The sequence below is a fragment of the Rhagoletis zephyria genome, unplaced genomic scaffold (assembly GCF_001687245.7).
Source record: "Rhagoletis zephyria isolate East Lansing unplaced genomic scaffold, Rhagoletis_zephyria_1.1 Rzeph_scaffold_03494, whole genome shotgun sequence".
NCBI lineage: Eukaryota > Metazoa > Arthropoda > Insecta > Diptera > Tephritidae > Rhagoletis > Rhagoletis zephyria.
The window spans coordinates 35,728-52,313 of NW_016160577.1; the positions used below are offsets into that span (position 1 = coordinate 35,728).

Below are 16,586 nucleotides of genomic sequence, written 5' to 3' on the forward strand. Positions count from 1 at the left end.
ACCTAAGACGCAGCCGCGGTCAACATTTAAATGAAATTATCTTCAAAAAGTAAATGTCATGGACCAATCTAACGTTTCAAATAAAGAACCGATGAGATTTTGCAAAAAAAGTTATCAAGCTCTTAAAAAATCACCATTTACATATGTATTTATGTACGCATACATAATAGTACAATATGTACATATATGTATTAACGTACAAATACCTACATAGGTTTGTATATGAGAGATATTTTCCATAATACATACATACCTACATATGTTTTAAAATGTTTTCTGTTTAATATCATTCACTTTCGGATTGAATGCCCTTTGTTATCATGAACATCACTAATAAAGGGTCTTATCAGTTAGGTAAGGAGTAAAAGTTATTCTCTCCTGCTACGTACGCACGTATACATACATATGATGTACATATGTATGAATGTATAAAGTGATTCGTCCTCGACTTCTATATTTGTTTTACTTTATGGACTTAAGTTTTTCTACAAAATTATTTATTAAGTAATTAGACGGTCGCCCATTTCCTATTATATCCGCTTTTGATTTCTTTTCCAACAATTGTTCATTGCGACTAACATTATTGAAATCATTGGTATGCCACTGACTTTGCTTTATGGAATGTCGTCATATCAATTTACCTCCGTTGACGTAATTTTCTCAATATTTTTATCCAAATATCTACTGCTTCAAGTATATAGTTATTTTGAGAAACACAATTCCTTATTAAAATCAATTGCAAAATTATTTTGGTTCGACTTTTATTTAGCACTGATGATATTCTCGAAATTTTGTTTTTACTTTGCTTAAAGACTGTCTAATAGAAGTGTTGTTGTTTCCTGAATATACTACAAATACATATGTACATACATAGTGCTTACAAATCAAGAGTTGCTAATCATGGCAGTTTTTTAATATTACAACTCTGTTTATAGCGTTCCCCATGATTCGATAGGGGTCTTCATCAAAAGTGATAAACTAGATAAAGACATAAATTTATCATTTTGATAAATGAACTGTCAAACTTTGTATGGAAATCTATTTAACGAAAGTTTATCACTTTATCAAACGACTTTGGTGGATAAATTGTTAATTTACAGGTTGCCAGATAGTCGCTTTTTCTACGAACACATAAAAGCAACCTTTCGAAAGAGGTTTTAATATATAGCAGTCACATCTTGCAACTTTTATTTCTGAAACTGATTTCAGAAATTTTACCGAAAGGCCTTTCTGCGAATTGTGTGGAAAAGCTGGAAAAATTGCCATGTCTGTCACCCTCTTAAGACACATTACATGCAAGGTGTGAATGCTCATGCAACTGCTTTCTGAAATTTCTCAATTTGACAGCCTTTTCGAAATACATTGCATACGAAATATAATGCCAAGTCTGACACGCTCTTTATTTAACATTATTTAAGAGTTAAATCAGCTTTAAAATACTGGCTCCCATCTACCGGTTGAAAAAAGTTGAAAGGTATTTTTTTTTTGTTTGCTTTGACTGTGCATTTCCAGAGTGCTTGTTAAACACAGCTCATTTCATCTACTTAATTTTTTATTCTTCTTTTCTCCATATTTGTAATTTTTGTTGTGCCAAAGAAAAAGAAGTAATCCAGCTGTCAGGCCTCCAGTGTGGGAGAAAAGTTTTATCGCGGTGAATAGGCTTGATTAACCGATTTTGATTCTATCATATTCTATCATCAACATTATCGCTGTCATCATATATCAATATGTCGCAGGATGAACCTAGCCCAGTCAATGCCAATGATTTGAAAGATCTGAAGGATCGTATGAAGCTTATTGTTGAAGCTGATCCTAAGCAATACCACAACGATTTTTCTTTAAAGCGTTACCTCCGAGCTTTCAAAACCGTAGATGCTGCTTTTCAGGTAAGTACTATATAGTATAGATACAAATCAATAATTACTGATAACGCGTACTTTAATATCCAACCAATAGGCTATTCTTAAAACAAACAAATGGCGAGAGCAATATGGAGTAGAGACTCTGGCAGATTTAGACGCTATAAAGTTACATGGAAACAAAGCACGCGTTTTACGGCACCGAGATTGTATTGGACGTCCGGTAATTTACATTCCTGCAAAAAATCACAACTCTAATGACCGTGATATAGATGAGTTGACAAAGTTTATAGTTCATTGCTTGGAGGAAGCGTGTAAGAAATGCTTTGAAGAAGTCGTGGACAGCTTGTGCATTGTTTTCGATTTAGCTGAATTCAGCACTGCTTGTATGGACTACCAGCTGGTGAAAAATCTGATTTGGTTGCTAAGCAAACATTATCCCGAACGGTTGGGTGTCTGCTTGATTATAAACTCTCCGGGTATATTTTCTACCATATGGCCTATTATCAGGCAATGGCTAGATGAAAACACAGCAAAGAAAGTAATTTTTGTGGATAACGAAATTGATTTGTGCAAATATTTAATACCGGATATCCTGCCCACTGACATGTAAATCTATTTAAATTTCAAAAAACAAATATCCGGATGCAGTCTTAGAAACAGTATCGAAAGTACCTTCAAAAATATATATTCTAATAGAGTAATGGAACAAGCCCACAAATTTTAGATCTGGAAAATCCAGTGTATACATATTAATAAACACACTATATTTGCACCGTTTGGAAGCGAAATACTCGCTATGAAGCATTCTATTTGTATTACTAGAAATACCCTTTATACATACGTATGTATATTAATAATATACATACCTACATACATATATTACATTATTATAGTGATCTACTGTATCTTATGTGTATCTGTTTTTCGCTGTTTCGTTATGTTGTGTGATTAAAAACATTCTAAATAAAGCGCGATTGTCATCAAATGGTTCGAGTTTCAAATAAAGAATTGTACATTTCTTACATTTTATTTTAGAAAAAAGTGTACAGCTGAAAGCCATATTCAGGGCTATCACAGCATCCATCGTACTCATGCATACATAACTATCTATTAAAAATTCTATTATTAAAAAGGTTATTTTATTTACACATACTTTAAAACCTGTACATGACTACAATTACCCTTATCCCCTTATCATGTTTATTCGTATATGAATTGAGGTACACATATACGTGCAAATCCATAGGCATTATACGTGTGTATGTATGGGCATTACTCTGCAACTATACTGCCCAAATTCCATTAAAACAAGTTGCGCCACATTCAACGCAATTGAAATCTGCATCAGTGGAAATATTGGCCGACAAGCAATAATAGCAATAAATGTGCCCACAACCCATATGATGAGGTATCGTTGGACGTTCGCCGCAGAAGGTACAAACCGTATTCGAAGTCATTACAATTACGTTCTCCTCGGCAATGTGCGCCTTCGAAGTTTTTCGGGGTGAGTATACACTTTTTAGAGTATTGTTAAAAACACGTCGAATTTTCCTGAAATTAATGACCGGCAACAGCAAACCCAGAATTTCCTGTATATATGTATGTACTTTAATAACGCGAAATAAGTTGCATTCAGAATAACTAATTTATTTAAATAACCAATTACCATGAAGCCACCCCAAAGCAGTTCTCGTGTGAGGTATTTGTACCCTATGTCACGCCTCTGATTGTGTCGTAAACTAATGTAATCCAAGCCAAGAATATAATCGACCAAAGTTGGTTTCCGACCTGTCTTCAAGAAACGAAAAAAATTGAGAACAGACAACAGTAAAGCCGCATTTTCGCCCCACTCAATTGCCTTGTGCAGCCACTCGGCGCGTATAGTTGTTCGGCGATCATCCCAATTTTTAATATATTTTGGAAGTACTGTTAGTATAAAGTGTAAACATAGTCTCGACGTAGTCAAACGCTCCTTGTCATATGATAAAACAAGCAATTGCTGTCCAAATGTAGAGCATTGTTTGCCAACGGATCCTAACCAAATTGCAGATTGTATAAACAAGTCCAATTCCGGCTGTATCTTCGCAAATAAGGAGGGCTGTGGTATTAAAAGTAATGTTTAGCTTTTTCGTTTGCAAAATTTCCGCAACTTACTGATATCGCTTGTAAGTTTTCCAATAAATTATCTCGTATTAGCCGAGTAATATCTCTATTTAAATTAATCGCATCGATCTTATTGATATAAAAAAACAAGAAACAATTTATCCTGCTTATACAAGATATATGTATGCATACATATGTAATTACAAAATACTACCTGATTGACACGTGGGACATATAAGATTCTTTCAGCCATTTCGTCCAATTTGTATAATTATTTAAAAAAAATGATAAAATCAAGTATTTTGCTGCACCATGCCCTCGTTTGTTAGCAAAAATAAGAAAAATTTGATGAAAACAAAACAGATAAAGGAATAACAGAGCAGACAGTGTTATGCTGCCATATAAAAAAATTTTTCGCAAAAAGTAAAAAAAAAATTATTTTCAGTGAGCATGCTCGTCGTTTGTGGCGTAGTTTGCGAACATTGCATTGGAAACAAAAACAACAGCCTCATTTTGTGTTGATGGTTGCAGTGTGCACATAGGCGGATAAATGCATCCAAGCCATGTGCGTTAATTGAATTTTTGATTAATGAGGCAAAATTACTATATGTATATGTATGTACATTCATACAAGTAAAATATAAACAAATTTATGTAGCATATACATAAAAAAGGCTAAGTTAAAAGCATTGTAATTGCATCATCCGCGTCTTTGCTATCACGACAAAATCACATAAAAGTCGCTCACCGCAATGTTATCTAATTTTGGAGACAGTATTTTGTAATCGGCCCGTATTTCTAGAAGGTTTTCATTAAACCAACTTACCGGACTTCCCAAATAATTTGACAGCTCATCGGAAAGGCTTTTTTCGGTCTTATTGGTTTTCCAATTTCGGTTAACTAGCTTATAATGATCAATCCAAAGACTAAAGTAGTCCATTATGTCACAAGTATCAGAATCGGACCCGCAAAACTTATCCTCTGGTATAGTTCTTGCAACAAGGCGAATTTATACAAGGTGGTGTTACTGGCGAATTTCGATTTTCGCCGCGGTCCTTCTCAATGTCAAAATTATGTGTTGTATTATGAATTCGCCTTGTTTACAACAAACACATTATTTTGACATTCAGAAGGACCGCGGCGAATATCTAAATTCGCCATTAACACGACCTTGTATAATTTCGCCTTGTCTTGCAAGTTCTAGTTTTCGAGACATCAATACATCGAATAATATCGATTAATCGATACATCGGAACTTATTCGATGCGTTGAATTGGAAACATCGACGTCTCCGATGCATCGGTGAACATCGCAATCCCTAATTCATTTTGACAATTTATGAATTTTATCGAGAAAACGGAAAATATTAACTTTTAAGGAAATATATCATAAAAATGAGCTCCCCGAATGTCAAAAATAATAACGATGTAAGCGTTGCAAAGCAACGGAAGTCTTCCAAAACAAATTCAACGACGAAATCTACTAACTTAGATACCCGTGCAGAATTGGCGGACCTTATCAAGAAAAAGGCGGAGACATCTGTAAGCATGTTTATTTGTGTCATGATAACAACAGTATCATGATTTGTTTAGTTTATATGTTTCTCAATGCATCTTGCGTTTCCATCTAGGAGCAACTGGCTAATCTAGAAAGACAAATTTATGCTTTTGAGGGATCATACCTTGAAGATACGCAACTATGCGGCAATATTATACGTGGTTGGGAGCGATACCTAACTTCTAATAAAGCCACAAATTCCAAAGCAGATAAAAGGAATCGTAAATTCAAAGAAGCTGAAAGGCTTTTCTCAAAATCAAGCATTACATCCATGGCTATATGCAACCGTAAGGCTTGTAAATTATTATTTTTTGTGTTATTTAATATTTAAAATTACCCTGTTCTAAGCTGAACGTGCCAGCGAATCAGATTCTATAACGAATGAGGATTCGAGTGACAATCAAATAGCTATGAACCAAAACACAACAACAGCACACGATGGAACTGCATCGATAAAAAGTACCGGTAAAGAAGAAAAAAGTGGTAAGCTGATTTGCTTTAAAATTGGGCTTCTAAGTATTGTGTGACTTTCATTTATCAAATAGACCGGGCAGTGACACCTACTCCCCAGCGGGATGTTTTAAAGGATCCCAACACTCCGAGCGGAAACACAAATTCAAAGAATAAGCTCTCTGGTAATTCAAGTACTATATCAGCTAAAAAAAGCGGACATATTAACAAAAAAATTAAACACCGATGATTAAGAGGAAATCCGGGTTACTTCCGCAACACATAGCACAACTTCTTGATGTCAACATTTTATTTTTGAAAATGTATTTATCATAATTTAAACAAATCGATCTTAAGGCAGAATTCGACTCACTCGTATTGCAAACTATGTGTAGCATTAAAAAATAGATTACGTATTATCTTACTATTATTATACTCAAAATACTACAAAATATATGACCAAGCCAATAATAAACAGCGTAACACCCATACCGGCCAACATTACATATTTATCCTCCACAAAGCGTCGTTCTATTAACTTCATAGTGTGATTAGAAAGGCCTAATGTGCTGCCGATAGCGTGAATACGCCGTTGGGCGCCCTTGAGAGTTTCGCGTTGGTTAATTAAACTGGACAGTATATTGCCTCCAGATGCAATCATTTCATCTACACCTTGATTGGCATTGTTTAGTTGCGTGTGATGTTGCAAAGAATAGTCTATGTCAAGACACGTTTCTGTTGCACCTGAATTGCTTGAAAAACGATGACTTAATAGTTGTTCACGCTCAGAAAGCTCAATCAGACGACGTTGTCGCTTTTCTCGATAAAGTTGCAGTGAACTCTGTAAATGTCGAATGTCATATTTTAACTGGTCAATGCGCATTTTCGCACTTGGGCGTTGAGAAGCTGGTACTTTATACAGCAGAACATCTAAGCGATCACAATTTCTATGAAATATTTATTTTAAATTTATGAAGATTGAACATAGCTTCATTAATAGAACTTACGAATTCGCTGCAGTGATTTTCATCTGAATCTCATTTTCCACATGAGTCGTTTCAGAACCGCTTATTTGTGCTAATTTCTGGAAGATCTGTTCAATCTCTTGCAACATACGATTCGTCTGATGGTAGAGCGGCTCCATTTTCAATGTAGTTCTTTTTAGGAAATTAAAAAAATATTTCTAATGCCGCCTTTCGCCCAATTAATGCAATTATTTGTTATGACGTGTTTTTTGCACTTGACGTACTGGTTTTGTTTACAGGGTTGTATCAAATTCTTTTAAGATGGAAATTCTCGTCAAACTGCTGCAGTTAAAAATAAAAAATAAATAAAAGGGACAATGGGAACTGTGTTTACGTTTCATCACTAAATAAAATTATAAATCATAAATTAAATTAAAAATATTTTTTGCCATTTATAAAAATTAATAACATGAATTACCCTGTTTTGCTGTTGTCATTTTATTCTGGGAACTTTATTTGGACCACACTGTAAAATCCAGCTGATTTCCTTATCAAACCCAAAACGTTCAAAGTTCATTCCCTACTTCATCAATTTTGATTACGGTTGACTACATATATCCCAAATTTTTAAAAGATTGCCAAAATGACCTCCACAGGTCTCTTGGTTGTGTCCAATGTTAAACAAATCGGTGCATCTTTGCGTGCTATAGAGAAGTATGTGGGTAAAATATATATACATCTTAACATTCCGGTGGAAAAATGTCAACCAATGCCAACTTGGGGCCATTTGATATCTCAAATGTACGCAGATAACAGCCGGTTTTGTAATCAGAGCTTTAAAATGAGCATTTTGGTGGGGTCCTTACGGGATCAGGGAATAAATGCACTTCAAATAAAACCCGTTGATATGCTATTTTGTGATAGTCACTATCCTGAACTTTGTGAACGAATGCGTGAACATTTAAACATACCTGGTCCACCGATTTACTTAGAGCAAGAATCAAATTCGACCACAGATGTTGGTGAATATCAGGACTTTAAAGATGCTCATAAGATGTATGACACAGTAGTAGTTGGTGGAACTTTTGACCGCATACATGTAGGGCACAAGATATTTTTAACGCAGGCTGTAATTCGCTGCTGCCGCCGGCTAGTGGTGGGTGTTACGACAAAACAAATGAATAAATGTAAGTTTAAATACATTTAACAAAATGTAAAAGTAAAAATTTGTTATTATTCGCAGCCAAAACTCTTTCGGAGTTGATATTACCAGTGGAAAAGCGCATCGAAGAAGTACGTGGATTTCTGACGGAAATTGACTCTAGCTTACAATACGAAGTCGTTCCTATTGATGACCCATTTGGGCCAACCCAATCCGATCCAAATATGGATTTGATTGTAGTGAGTGCGGAAACCGAAAGAGGCGGCCATAAAGTGAATGAGCTGCGAATCAAAAATAATTTACGGCCGTTAGAAATATATTGTATAAGCCTCGTTGAATCAAATGACACGGGTGTTGGTCCAAAAGAAAAGAAAGTAAGCTCAAGTAATACACGTGTCGATCTATTGGGAACTAGGCTAAGACAGCCAGAGGTTAGTAGAATATTTAACTTTTTTGGCAAAATATTTAATTACATTCCCCTTACGTCTCCACATATATACGTAGCCACGACCCAACCTACCTGGGCTGCCATATATTATTGGTCTTACCGGTGGTATAGCTTCTGGAAAAAGCATAATGTGCAATAGACTGCTGAAAAAGGGTGCACAAGTATTGGATTGTGACAAGATTGCGCATGAGATTTACGAGCCAGGTCAAGTTTGTTACACAAAAATAATTAATCATTTTGGCAATGACATTTTGGACTCAGAAGGTCGAATTAATCGTCAAAAACTTGGGGGAATCGTATTTAATGATCCTAAGCAATTAGAATCGTTGAACAACATTGTATGGCCAGAGCTATTGCTAGAGGTTAAGCGACGAATCCGCATTGCTCACGCCCAGCATAAATATAATATCATTGTAATCGAAGCGGCAATATTATTAAGAGCTGGTTGGGATTCTGAATGTCACGAGGTATGGTCAACTATTGTAACCCCCGAACTGGCTGTACAACGTATTATGCAACGGAATGACTTAAGTGAAGAAGAAGCACGTAAGCGTATTGCCAGTCAAATGGATAACAGTGAGGTCGTATCCAAATCACACATTGTTTTTAGTTCGCAATGGTCAGACGAATTTACCCAGGAGCAAGTAGACAAAGCATGGTCAATATTAATGCAAGATATTAAGCAACGGATAAAAGACTATTTTTCTGTGGGCAATAGTTCCAGCAACAGTTGATTTTGATGCTCATTCAAAACATTTAGTTTTAAATAAACGAAGGCTCCTTTGGAGAAAAATAGGCGAATTTATGCAAAATAGTGGTTATTTGGGAAAGGATGATGTACGAAATGTTTATAAAAACGAGAATGCCGTTTTTTTTTTTAATAAAACTAGTACTCTTTAATATTGCCTTTTTATATCAAAGACAAAATTAGAAGGTAGGACGTTTTAATAAAGAAAATATAGGAATAAAATAGGCGAATATATGCAAGATATGTTTTCATTGGGGAAGAATGATACAAAAAATTGTATGTAAAAAATACAATGCGGATTTTTTTTTAATAAATTTAATTATTGCAGGCTTCCAGTTTGGACTTAAACCAAGAGCAAATGTTTGGAATATTAGAAAAGCGATTGGAAATATATTCAATATACATATAGTGCTGTTTATTGCTCGATGTATGCGAACTTTTAATGGCTTTCCCCCTTTTTACCGGCAACACGCTTAAAGTCTGTCATTTTCGTAGTCATAATTGGCGAACCTATGAATCCAATATAATCAAGTTGTGTAACTTCTCCACCCGATTGATTGTTACGAATATATATTTGTATGTTTTGAACATTTTGAAATTTTACGTAACGAAGACTGACTGGTTGTCCGCTTTCAAGTTCCTTAGGTTCCAATCTAATATTGCAAAGAATACAAAATCTCATTATACAATAACGATATTTTTTTTTAATCCTTACGTTAAATCTTGTACACTCGTCATAGATTCGGCCATGTCAAAGTCGATTGTACGGGGCTGATTTATAAACAGCTTAATTTCTTTTGGCCCCAAGTGTGGTGGTGCCTTAAACTTCAATGAGTGAATTTTTACTAGTTGATTAAATGTCACCGACAAAATTAATTGTTCGTCACAGTCTGATTGCAGATAACCACCGTTCGAGGTAAGACAATGGTTTAAGCAATGGTCATCGGCCTCGTTCAAACATTCGCATTCTTGTTTCGAAATGAATGTATTCAGTTCCATCTAAAATGAAGAAAACTAAATTAGATATGATACATATTGCAACATTTATAGTTTCCTGGTACATACGAGTCCTTGACCATAGTCTTCACCGGCTTCGTCGCCTCCGGTAGAGCCGATGTGCTCTTGAATTTTACCTTCCAGAACCATAATATCAGCACCTTGAACGCGATCAATTTTTGCCTGAAAATCGAAATTCAGTATTAAAAATCAGGGATTCTAATCGTATTTCATTTACCCGGTTGCGATAAAAAATAAATGTAGGCATGGCTGAAACACCTTGACTAGCAGCGGTGTCTTGGCACTTGTCAACGTCCACTTTCAGAAAAATTGCTTTTGGATATTTATTAGGAAGCAATTCAAAATGTGGAGCTATGCGCTGGCACGGTCCACACCTATAATTTTTTGGTACAAAGCATTAATTTCACACTCCATCAAAATTAGATAAGTATTGACTTACCAACTGGCTGTGAAATCCACCACCACAAGGCGGATTCCAGCAGAACTAAGCTCTGCTTGAAAGTGGACATCATCATTAATTACACGCACACTCATATTCAATTATTTAAGTTTAAAAACTATTTTTATTGCCAAAAGCAGTGATTTTAATCCGGATTTCTATATAGATAAATTGTTAAAAGCTGACAACCACGATGACTGGCAGTTCAATTAGTTTCCTTGCAGGGTTGTATTTTTATCGCACTCCGAATTAACATACCGTGCCGGACAAAAGTATTGGCACAGAGAATTTTTCGCAATATATGCAAATTTTTTATTTTAATTTATTTTCAATATTTAAAAAAATATATATTTAGTTGGTACTTTTCTAAAAAACCAAAAAACTCAATCTCTGAACTTTGTGCAAAACTCAGGAACATTCAATAAATTTGCATATTAATTCGCAACTTTCTATTTAGATTAAATTCTAAGTATGCAGTTTTATAGTCCACTCAATTTTGATATAACATAGCGCAAGTTTGAAGTATCTAAAAAATCGCGTTGATTACTGGCAATTTTTTTAGTGGAAGGTGCTGCTCATTTTCTCCATACACAAAATAATTGTCGAATATACTTTGTACGGAAGAACCTGAGTTTTTTAGCAACTTCAAGCTTGCAGTTTGTTATACTAAAATTAGATGGAATACAAAAATACATTATTAGAATTTTTTGAAAAAATCTGAATAGAAAGTTGCAAATTAGTATTCAAATTTATTGAATTTTCCTGTGTTTTGCGAAAAGTTTAGAGACTTTTTTTTTGTTTTCGTGTAGGACGAACTATATTTGTATAAAAAATTATCGAAAATAAATTAGAATAAAAACTTTGCAGAAATTGAAAAAATTCTCTGTGCCAATACTCTTGTCTGGAACTGTATATGGGACTCAAAATACAGTTTCGGATAGTGGGAAAAAAATAATTAAATCATGTAATTTTTTATTTACCCATTCGGTTATTCCACATGAATCCTAAAACTTCTCTTTTTTCTGTATTAATTTTATTTTTTTTTGGAGTTATAATAAAAGGTTTGCAGCCTTAAAATTATTCATCTCAATCGCCGCTACTGTTCCAATACCATTTTGTTTCAAATTATTCTTCCTTTGCTCCGATCAAATTTCTCTTGACATTTATTTAGATAAGTCGGTGGCATAAATTCATCGATGTTTTGTTATCGAAACCAAGCATCGACAGAGGTACGAATTTATCCATGAACCAACGACTACAGATCACCTAATCAGCCATCGTTGTATTTGTAATCGATTTTCAGAAAAAAGTTTTCGTAGCGTTTTTGACGTTTTTCGGGTTTGTTTACATCGTCTTCTACCTCTTCGTAGTGATTTTTTAGCGATTGAATGTGTTTTCTGCAGCGATTTTAATTATAAATTTTGGTTTATTACATATTTATGATATAAAATAAAGTGCTGTGTGATCGGAACAAGTTTGTGCGTATGTTTGGTTTGCCAAAAGGCGTAAATTTGCGTGAAAAGTGGGTGCACGTTTGTGGCCAGAACGTTGGCATTGAAAAATCGACCCGTGGTAATGATATGCGATTGTAAAACACTTTCAATCATGAAAACCATATTTTATGAACTTTTTTTGCTAATTGTCATCAAGTTTCACTTTGTATATTTTATAATAAATACCAATTTAATCGCACTCAATCACCGCGCCTTTTTCGTTTTCTTTGTTTGTTTTCATTCTTAGGCAGATGTCAAAAACACTCAGAAATATACTTTTTTCTTGCTTCTTTGATTAGGTGATCTTGTATTTTTGGTTCATGGAATTTATCTACACATTGGGCTGATTCACACTACGATGACAGCATAATTATTCTGTGTGTGTGCTGTCAAATCAGTAAAAGTAAAAATAAAGTGCATATAAGGCCAGGGCCGTATTAAGAAAGTGAGGGCTCAGCGCCGTTATACACGTAGGGATGCTCTTTGAGTTAATAAATACATACAATTAATTAGAAAAAAATTTATATTTTCGTTTTAACAGGGCTGCCAATCTGACGCTCTCTATTTTTTAAAAACATAAATTTTGCAATACATATTTCAAATGTATTTACGTGAATGTATATAGGTCAAATGACTGTAATAAATAAAAAAATAAAAATAAAAATAAACACACACCACTTTGTTCACCTTGTGAAGTGTGGTAATTTTTAAACCTTTTTCACATTCTGCGCACTGATAAATTTTGTTACCATGTGCACTCAACGAACAAACCCAATAATGACCAATGTATCGGTACATGGACCACTTATGTATCGATTAGAAAAATTTCGATGCGTAGAAGCTAAACATCGATATTTTCGATGCATCGATGTATCTCCCTCATCTCTACTTCTATCGCGATAATGAACGAGAACAGGTGCACAATTTCACAAAGTAATTCTGTTTTTCTCTTCCTACTGAAAAATAATTTAACTTGTTGATTGATAACTAGAAGTAGCGCAAAACAGAGTTTGTAACATAGTGAATTTGAAATTAATAAATTTACTGCCATAGTGTGACGCAATGGATTTAATACACTCAACAATGCTATCGGCTGAAAAAATTACACCAAAAAATCCAACAACATCGCTGAGAACAATGAGCACAGAAAATGGTAGCGCTCACAGAGATCAAGATCCCCCTCTTGTTGATGACCAGTCTTCGGCGTATAGTTCCATTCCTTCAGCGTCTGCGTCCACATCATCTACGTCATCCGCAACGATGTCACCACAACTACAATTAGAATTATTGGATAACTTCGATGAGTTTCCCTCAGATTTTTCGATTAAATCGCCGTCGGAAGAGTTGTTGCAAAATCAAGGAACCACGCAACAACCGAATGGAGCGCTAGTAGTAACTGATGTAGAGCAACAATTACATCAACAGGTGCTCCACCACTTAGGATTAAGCTTAGCTCTAGAAGACACTACTGACTTGGTTTACCCAATATACAATGCAATAATGGCACACGAGGGTGATGGGGATATGAGAGTTGGCGAAAGTGTAGATAGTGATTTGCCATTATCGCATGTCCCCTTGACTTCGTCAATTAACGCAAACGTTAGCAATCTTGTCGGCGACGACGATGACAACGCTGAAAGTGCTGATAATATAATAATTCGCTTCTTGAGCGATACGTTGGATACACCCTTACTGCCTCATGATCAGGCATCATCATCTTCATCTAGTGCGTGTCCATCTCATAATCCTTACCAAAAAATGTCATTGTCCGAAGGTGAGCTCAGTGCAACATTGTTATCACCCGTCCAATTCCCGTTAATGTCCACATCATCACCATCCTCATCGTATATGTCCAACGATTCATTTCAAGTGCCACAGACGCCGATGGTCATGCAAATACAGCACCGGCATCAACAACCACAACCACAAACCACTGAAAATTCAACAGTTTTAGAAATTGGAAAAATGCCGTTTTCATCACCAAATATCGAGTCAATTGGACCGGTTACCGCAGATGCGGCGATGTACATAAAAAATATCAAGAATAATAATAACGATATTTGCTTACGGTTAGAGTACAAGTTTCAAGACCAACAACTTGTCCAAGTACAGCCTCCTACTGTAGTAGCAATGAGTGCTCCGTCGCCAGACTTTGCAACATCGTTAATGTACTATGACCAAGCATCAATATCAAATAACATGACTATCGATCGATTAGAAATAGACAACACTCATCTGACATTGTTGTCTTCGCCGTCGTCGGCATCGATTGCCTCTGATCTTTTAGATCATCAGCAACATAAGTCGACTGACAATAACTCGAAAGAAAGGTAGTTCTGTTTTGAATTGTCGATTTTAAAAAATTTAACAAAGACGTTTTGTACGTTGATGTACATACATATACAGTGTATTATTTTGCTTTTGATCAATCTTATTTGTTGCATGATGCAGCTAGCTCTTGTGTGCTGCACTGCTTTAAAAGTGAAAAATTAACTTTTCCTCACTAAATACTTATAATTATAGATAGAAATATGTACATACATATACAAAAAAATGTGTGTACATTAGGGTGGTAAAAAAAAAAGTAATGTCAGAATTTTAATGCTCTCTCCCCCTAGGATTGTTCTATACCGAAAAAATTGTACCCCTTTTTTATTTTGAAATCAAGAAATATTTAGAAGTCGCTCGAAGCGCACAAAGTTTTCCATGTAGGTATGTACATATATTATATGAATAAAAACAAGTTTTCGTAGAAATGGTAAGGGATTTTTGAAAATCAATATTTTTCGAAAACTTTGTTTCTCTTCAGGAGACTTCCAATTACAACTCCCAATTATTTATTTAACCATTTTCTATTATTAACATTGAGAACTTTGAGCGACCTCTAAATATTTTTTTTATTTCAAAATAAAAAGCAGGGGTAAAGGTTTTTTTTCGATATAGAACAATCCTAGGGGGTGAGAGCATTGAAATTCCGACTTCACTTTTTACATGAATTTTTGGACCACGCTAGTGTACATATGTATAAACATGCATTTGCATGATACAAATTAAAAAAAAAATAATAATCGCCCATTAATAACCTAACCAAAATATTTAAAAATACTCTTTATTAATTTACTAATGCCTTCGTTGGATCGAATTTGTTTTTTTTTTGGTAATTTTGGTNAGCAGGGGTAAAGGTTTTTTTTCGATATAGAACAATCCTAGGGGGTGAGATCATTGAAATTCCGACTTCACTTTTTACATGAATTTTTGGACCACGCTAGTGTACATATGTATAAACATGCATTTGCATGATACAAATTAAAAAAATAATAATAATCGCCCATTAATAACCTAAACAAAATATTTAAAAATACTCTTTATTAATTTACTAATGCCTTCGTTGGATCGAATTTGTTTTTTTTTTGGTAATTTTGGTTTGCTTCGTAATTCTATTGCTCATTTCATTTCATACTCATTTCGTCGTCTCTAAAATAAAAGATGTTTTACTTTGCTTGTTTGTTGTCCTCCTCGTGGCCGCCGTTAAATACATATGTATGTGTAAACTTTAACATACATATTTACATGTGAATACATATATATGTTACATAGATGATTTATCACTTAGTCGCAACTATTGTTCTAATAGTCTGTAAAATATTTAATGTTTTTTGATTAGAAAACGTAGCGCTTTTATAAACAAAGAGTTATATATAAATTAATATTTAAATTTACATATCGATGGCTGAGTGGAAGATCGACCTATCTCGGCAGCCAGTTCGAAAATGCCCTATCTCAGAAAACCTTAAAAAATAATCTGCATCGTTCCGGTCTAACCGAATCATTAATTATATCTACATACATACATATTTATGAAGTATGTAAATGGCTTGGGTTTAATTACTTTCCATCCTTGGCAATATTGGGGGGAAAAGATTCACGTAAGTCTTCAGAGGCAGATATGTACATACATATACATACATACATACCTGCGGTCAACTAATTAGCACCGAAATTCAAAATGTTTTTGTTTGTAACTTACGTTTATTTATTTATTTTTAATAATCGAGCTCATTATAAAATTGTTGAATATAATTGTTATAAGGCCAAAAAATAACAAAAAACAAATTTTTAATAATTGTCATTTAAAATAAAATTCAATTTATAACAGAAACCAAATAAATAAATGTTTAAAAGCTTGCAAAGATCTTAGAAAAGTTAATATCAAACTTCAAAAAATTGTCTTCAAAATTTAAAAATTTTGTTTTGGAGCCCATTAAGTTTTAGTCTAATAAAGTGCAAGTTTCAAGTTGCTAAAAATTCCCCTTGCTTTTTAGATTTTTTTTTTTTTTTGGGG

At 34.3% G+C, this 16,586-nt stretch overlaps 7 protein-coding genes across 9 annotated transcripts in view; 4 read left to right on the forward strand and 3 right to left on the reverse strand.

Annotated features, from left to right (window-relative positions):
• The first annotated feature begins 1,509 nt into the window (after window positions 1-1,509).
• Window positions 1,510-2,884, forward strand: LOC108369102 (CRAL-TRIO domain-containing protein C3H8.02). The gene is made up of 2 exons (XM_017624102.1): window positions 1,510-1,886; window positions 1,957-2,884. The coding sequence occupies exons 1-2, from the start codon at window positions 1,728-1,730 to the stop codon at window positions 2,470-2,472; spliced, it is 675 nt and encodes a 224-aa protein (XP_017479591.1). The 5' UTR covers window positions 1,510-1,727; the 3' UTR covers window positions 2,473-2,884.
• A 95-nt stretch (window positions 2,885-2,979) lies between these two features.
• Pex2 (peroxisomal biogenesis factor 2) lies at window positions 2,980-4,383 on the reverse strand. The gene is made up of 4 exons (XM_017624101.1): window positions 4,180-4,383; window positions 4,017-4,094; window positions 3,529-3,960; window positions 2,980-3,451 (listed from the first exon to the last, which is right to left on the reverse strand). Exons 1-4 carry the CDS (start codon window positions 4,216-4,218, stop codon window positions 3,146-3,148), a joined length of 855 nt encoding a protein of 284 aa, XP_017479590.1. The 5' UTR covers window positions 4,219-4,383; the 3' UTR covers window positions 2,980-3,145.
• Window positions 4,384-5,190: 807 nt separating this feature from the next.
• Window positions 5,191-6,463, forward strand: Eaf6 (chromatin modification-related protein EAF6/MEAF6). 2 transcript variants are annotated; one of them, XM_017624106.1, is made up of 4 exons: window positions 5,191-5,506; window positions 5,596-5,809; window positions 5,871-6,002; window positions 6,068-6,463. In XM_017624106.1, the coding sequence occupies exons 1-4, from the start codon at window positions 5,360-5,362 to the stop codon at window positions 6,220-6,222; spliced, it is 648 nt and encodes a 215-aa protein (XP_017479595.1). In that variant the 5' UTR covers window positions 5,191-5,359; the 3' UTR covers window positions 6,223-6,463. The 2 variants fall into 2 exon arrangements, with proteins under 2 accessions (XP_017479595.1, XP_017479594.1); XM_017624105.1 differs by having other exon boundaries at window positions 5,208-5,506; window positions 5,871-6,005.
• Membrin (golgi SNAP receptor complex member 2) lies at window positions 6,335-7,506 on the reverse strand. Its single transcript, XM_017624107.1, has 3 exons — window positions 7,416-7,506; window positions 6,980-7,279; window positions 6,335-6,919 (listed from the first exon to the last, which is right to left on the reverse strand). The coding sequence occupies exons 2-3, from the start codon at window positions 7,114-7,116 to the stop codon at window positions 6,409-6,411; spliced, it is 648 nt and encodes a 215-aa protein (XP_017479596.1). The 5' UTR covers window positions 7,117-7,279; window positions 7,416-7,506; the 3' UTR covers window positions 6,335-6,408.
• Ppat-Dpck (Bifunctional Phosphopantetheine adenylyltransferase - Dephospho-CoA kinase) lies at window positions 7,482-9,519 on the forward strand. The gene is made up of 3 exons (XM_017624103.1): window positions 7,482-8,124; window positions 8,181-8,530; window positions 8,604-9,519. The coding sequence occupies exons 1-3, from the start codon at window positions 7,581-7,583 to the stop codon at window positions 9,279-9,281; spliced, it is 1,572 nt and encodes a 523-aa protein (XP_017479592.1). The 5' UTR covers window positions 7,482-7,580; the 3' UTR covers window positions 9,282-9,519.
• Txl (Thioredoxin-like) lies at window positions 9,430-10,969 on the reverse strand. The gene is made up of 5 exons (XM_017624104.1): window positions 10,752-10,969; window positions 10,530-10,686; window positions 10,361-10,474; window positions 10,011-10,294; window positions 9,430-9,948 (listed from the first exon to the last, which is right to left on the reverse strand). The coding sequence occupies exons 1-5, from the start codon at window positions 10,844-10,846 to the stop codon at window positions 9,735-9,737; spliced, it is 864 nt and encodes a 287-aa protein (XP_017479593.1). The 5' UTR covers window positions 10,847-10,969; the 3' UTR covers window positions 9,430-9,734.
• Window positions 10,970-12,963: 1,994 nt separating this feature from the next.
• The window catches only part of LOC108369108 (Krueppel-like factor 12), a 13,481-nt gene continuing 9,858 nt past the window's right edge, over window positions 12,964-16,586 (forward strand). Inside the window, exons 1-2 of one of the 2 annotated variants that reach the window (XM_017624108.1) lie at window positions 12,967-13,177; window positions 13,298-14,574. In XM_017624108.1, the coding sequence (XP_017479597.1) occupies window positions 13,307-14,574 (1,268 nt within the window). In that variant the 5' untranslated portion in view covers window positions 12,967-13,177; window positions 13,298-13,306. Of the gene's footprint in view, window positions 14,575-16,586 lie in introns of both variants that reach the window. The other variant, XM_017624109.1, reaches the window with a different exon arrangement.

Excerpts from the sequence above, each read along its gene's own strand:
- LOC108369102 (XM_017624102.1), top strand. The coding sequence starts at position 1,728 with ATGTCGCAGGATGAACCTAGCCCAGTCAATGCCAATGATTTGAAAGAT. Across the intron at positions 1,887-1,956 it reads CCGTAGATGCTGCTTTTCAG|GCTATTCTTAAAACAAACAA; the intron begins GTAAGTACTATA and ends TCCAACCAATAG.
- Pex2 (XM_017624101.1), bottom strand. The coding sequence starts at position 4,218 with ATGGCTGAAAGAATCTTATATGTCCCACGTGTCAATCAG. Across the intron at positions 4,095-4,179 it reads ATGTCCCACGTGTCAATCAG|ATCGATGCGATTAATTTAAA; the intron begins GTAGTATTTTGT and ends TATATCAATAAG. Across the intron at positions 3,961-4,016 it reads AAAACTTACAAGCGATATCA|CCCTCCTTATTTGCGAAGAT; the intron begins GTAAGTTGCGGA and ends TTAATACCACAG.
- Eaf6 (XM_017624105.1), top strand. The coding sequence starts at position 5,360 with ATGAGCTCCCCGAATGTCAAAAATAATAACGATGTAAGCGTTGCAAAG. Across the intron at positions 5,507-5,595 it reads AGAAAAAGGCGGAGACATCT|GAGCAACTGGCTAATCTAGA; the intron begins GTAAGCATGTTT and ends GTTTCCATCTAG. Across the intron at positions 6,006-6,067 it reads CGGTAAAGAAGAAAAAAGTG|ACCGGGCAGTGACACCTACT; the intron begins GTAAGCTGATTT and ends TTTATCAAATAG.
- Membrin (XM_017624107.1), bottom strand. The coding sequence starts at position 7,116 with ATGGAGCCGCTCTACCATCAGACGAATCGTATGTTGCAAGAGATTGAA. Across the intron at positions 6,920-6,979 it reads AAAATCACTGCAGCGAATTC|AAATTGTGATCGCTTAGATG; the intron begins GTAAGTTCTATT and ends AATATTTCATAG.
- Ppat-Dpck (XM_017624103.1), top strand. The coding sequence starts at position 7,581 with ATGACCTCCACAGGTCTCTTGGTTGTGTCCAATGTTAAACAAATCGGT. Across the intron at positions 8,125-8,180 it reads GACAAAACAAATGAATAAAT|CCAAAACTCTTTCGGAGTTG; the intron begins GTAAGTTTAAAT and ends TATTATTCGCAG. Across the intron at positions 8,531-8,603 it reads CTAGGCTAAGACAGCCAGAG|CCACGACCCAACCTACCTGG; the intron begins GTTAGTAGAATA and ends ATATATACGTAG.
- Txl (XM_017624104.1), bottom strand. The coding sequence starts at position 10,846 with ATGAGTGTGCGTGTAATTAATGATGATGTCCACTTTCAAGCAGAGCTT. Across the intron at positions 10,687-10,751 it reads GTGGATTTCACAGCCAGTTG|GTGTGGACCGTGCCAGCGCA; the intron begins GTAAGTCAATAC and ends AAAAAATTATAG. Across the intron at positions 10,295-10,360 it reads AAGACTATGGTCAAGGACTC|ATGGAACTGAATACATTCAT; the intron begins GTATGTACCAGG and ends TCTTCATTTTAG.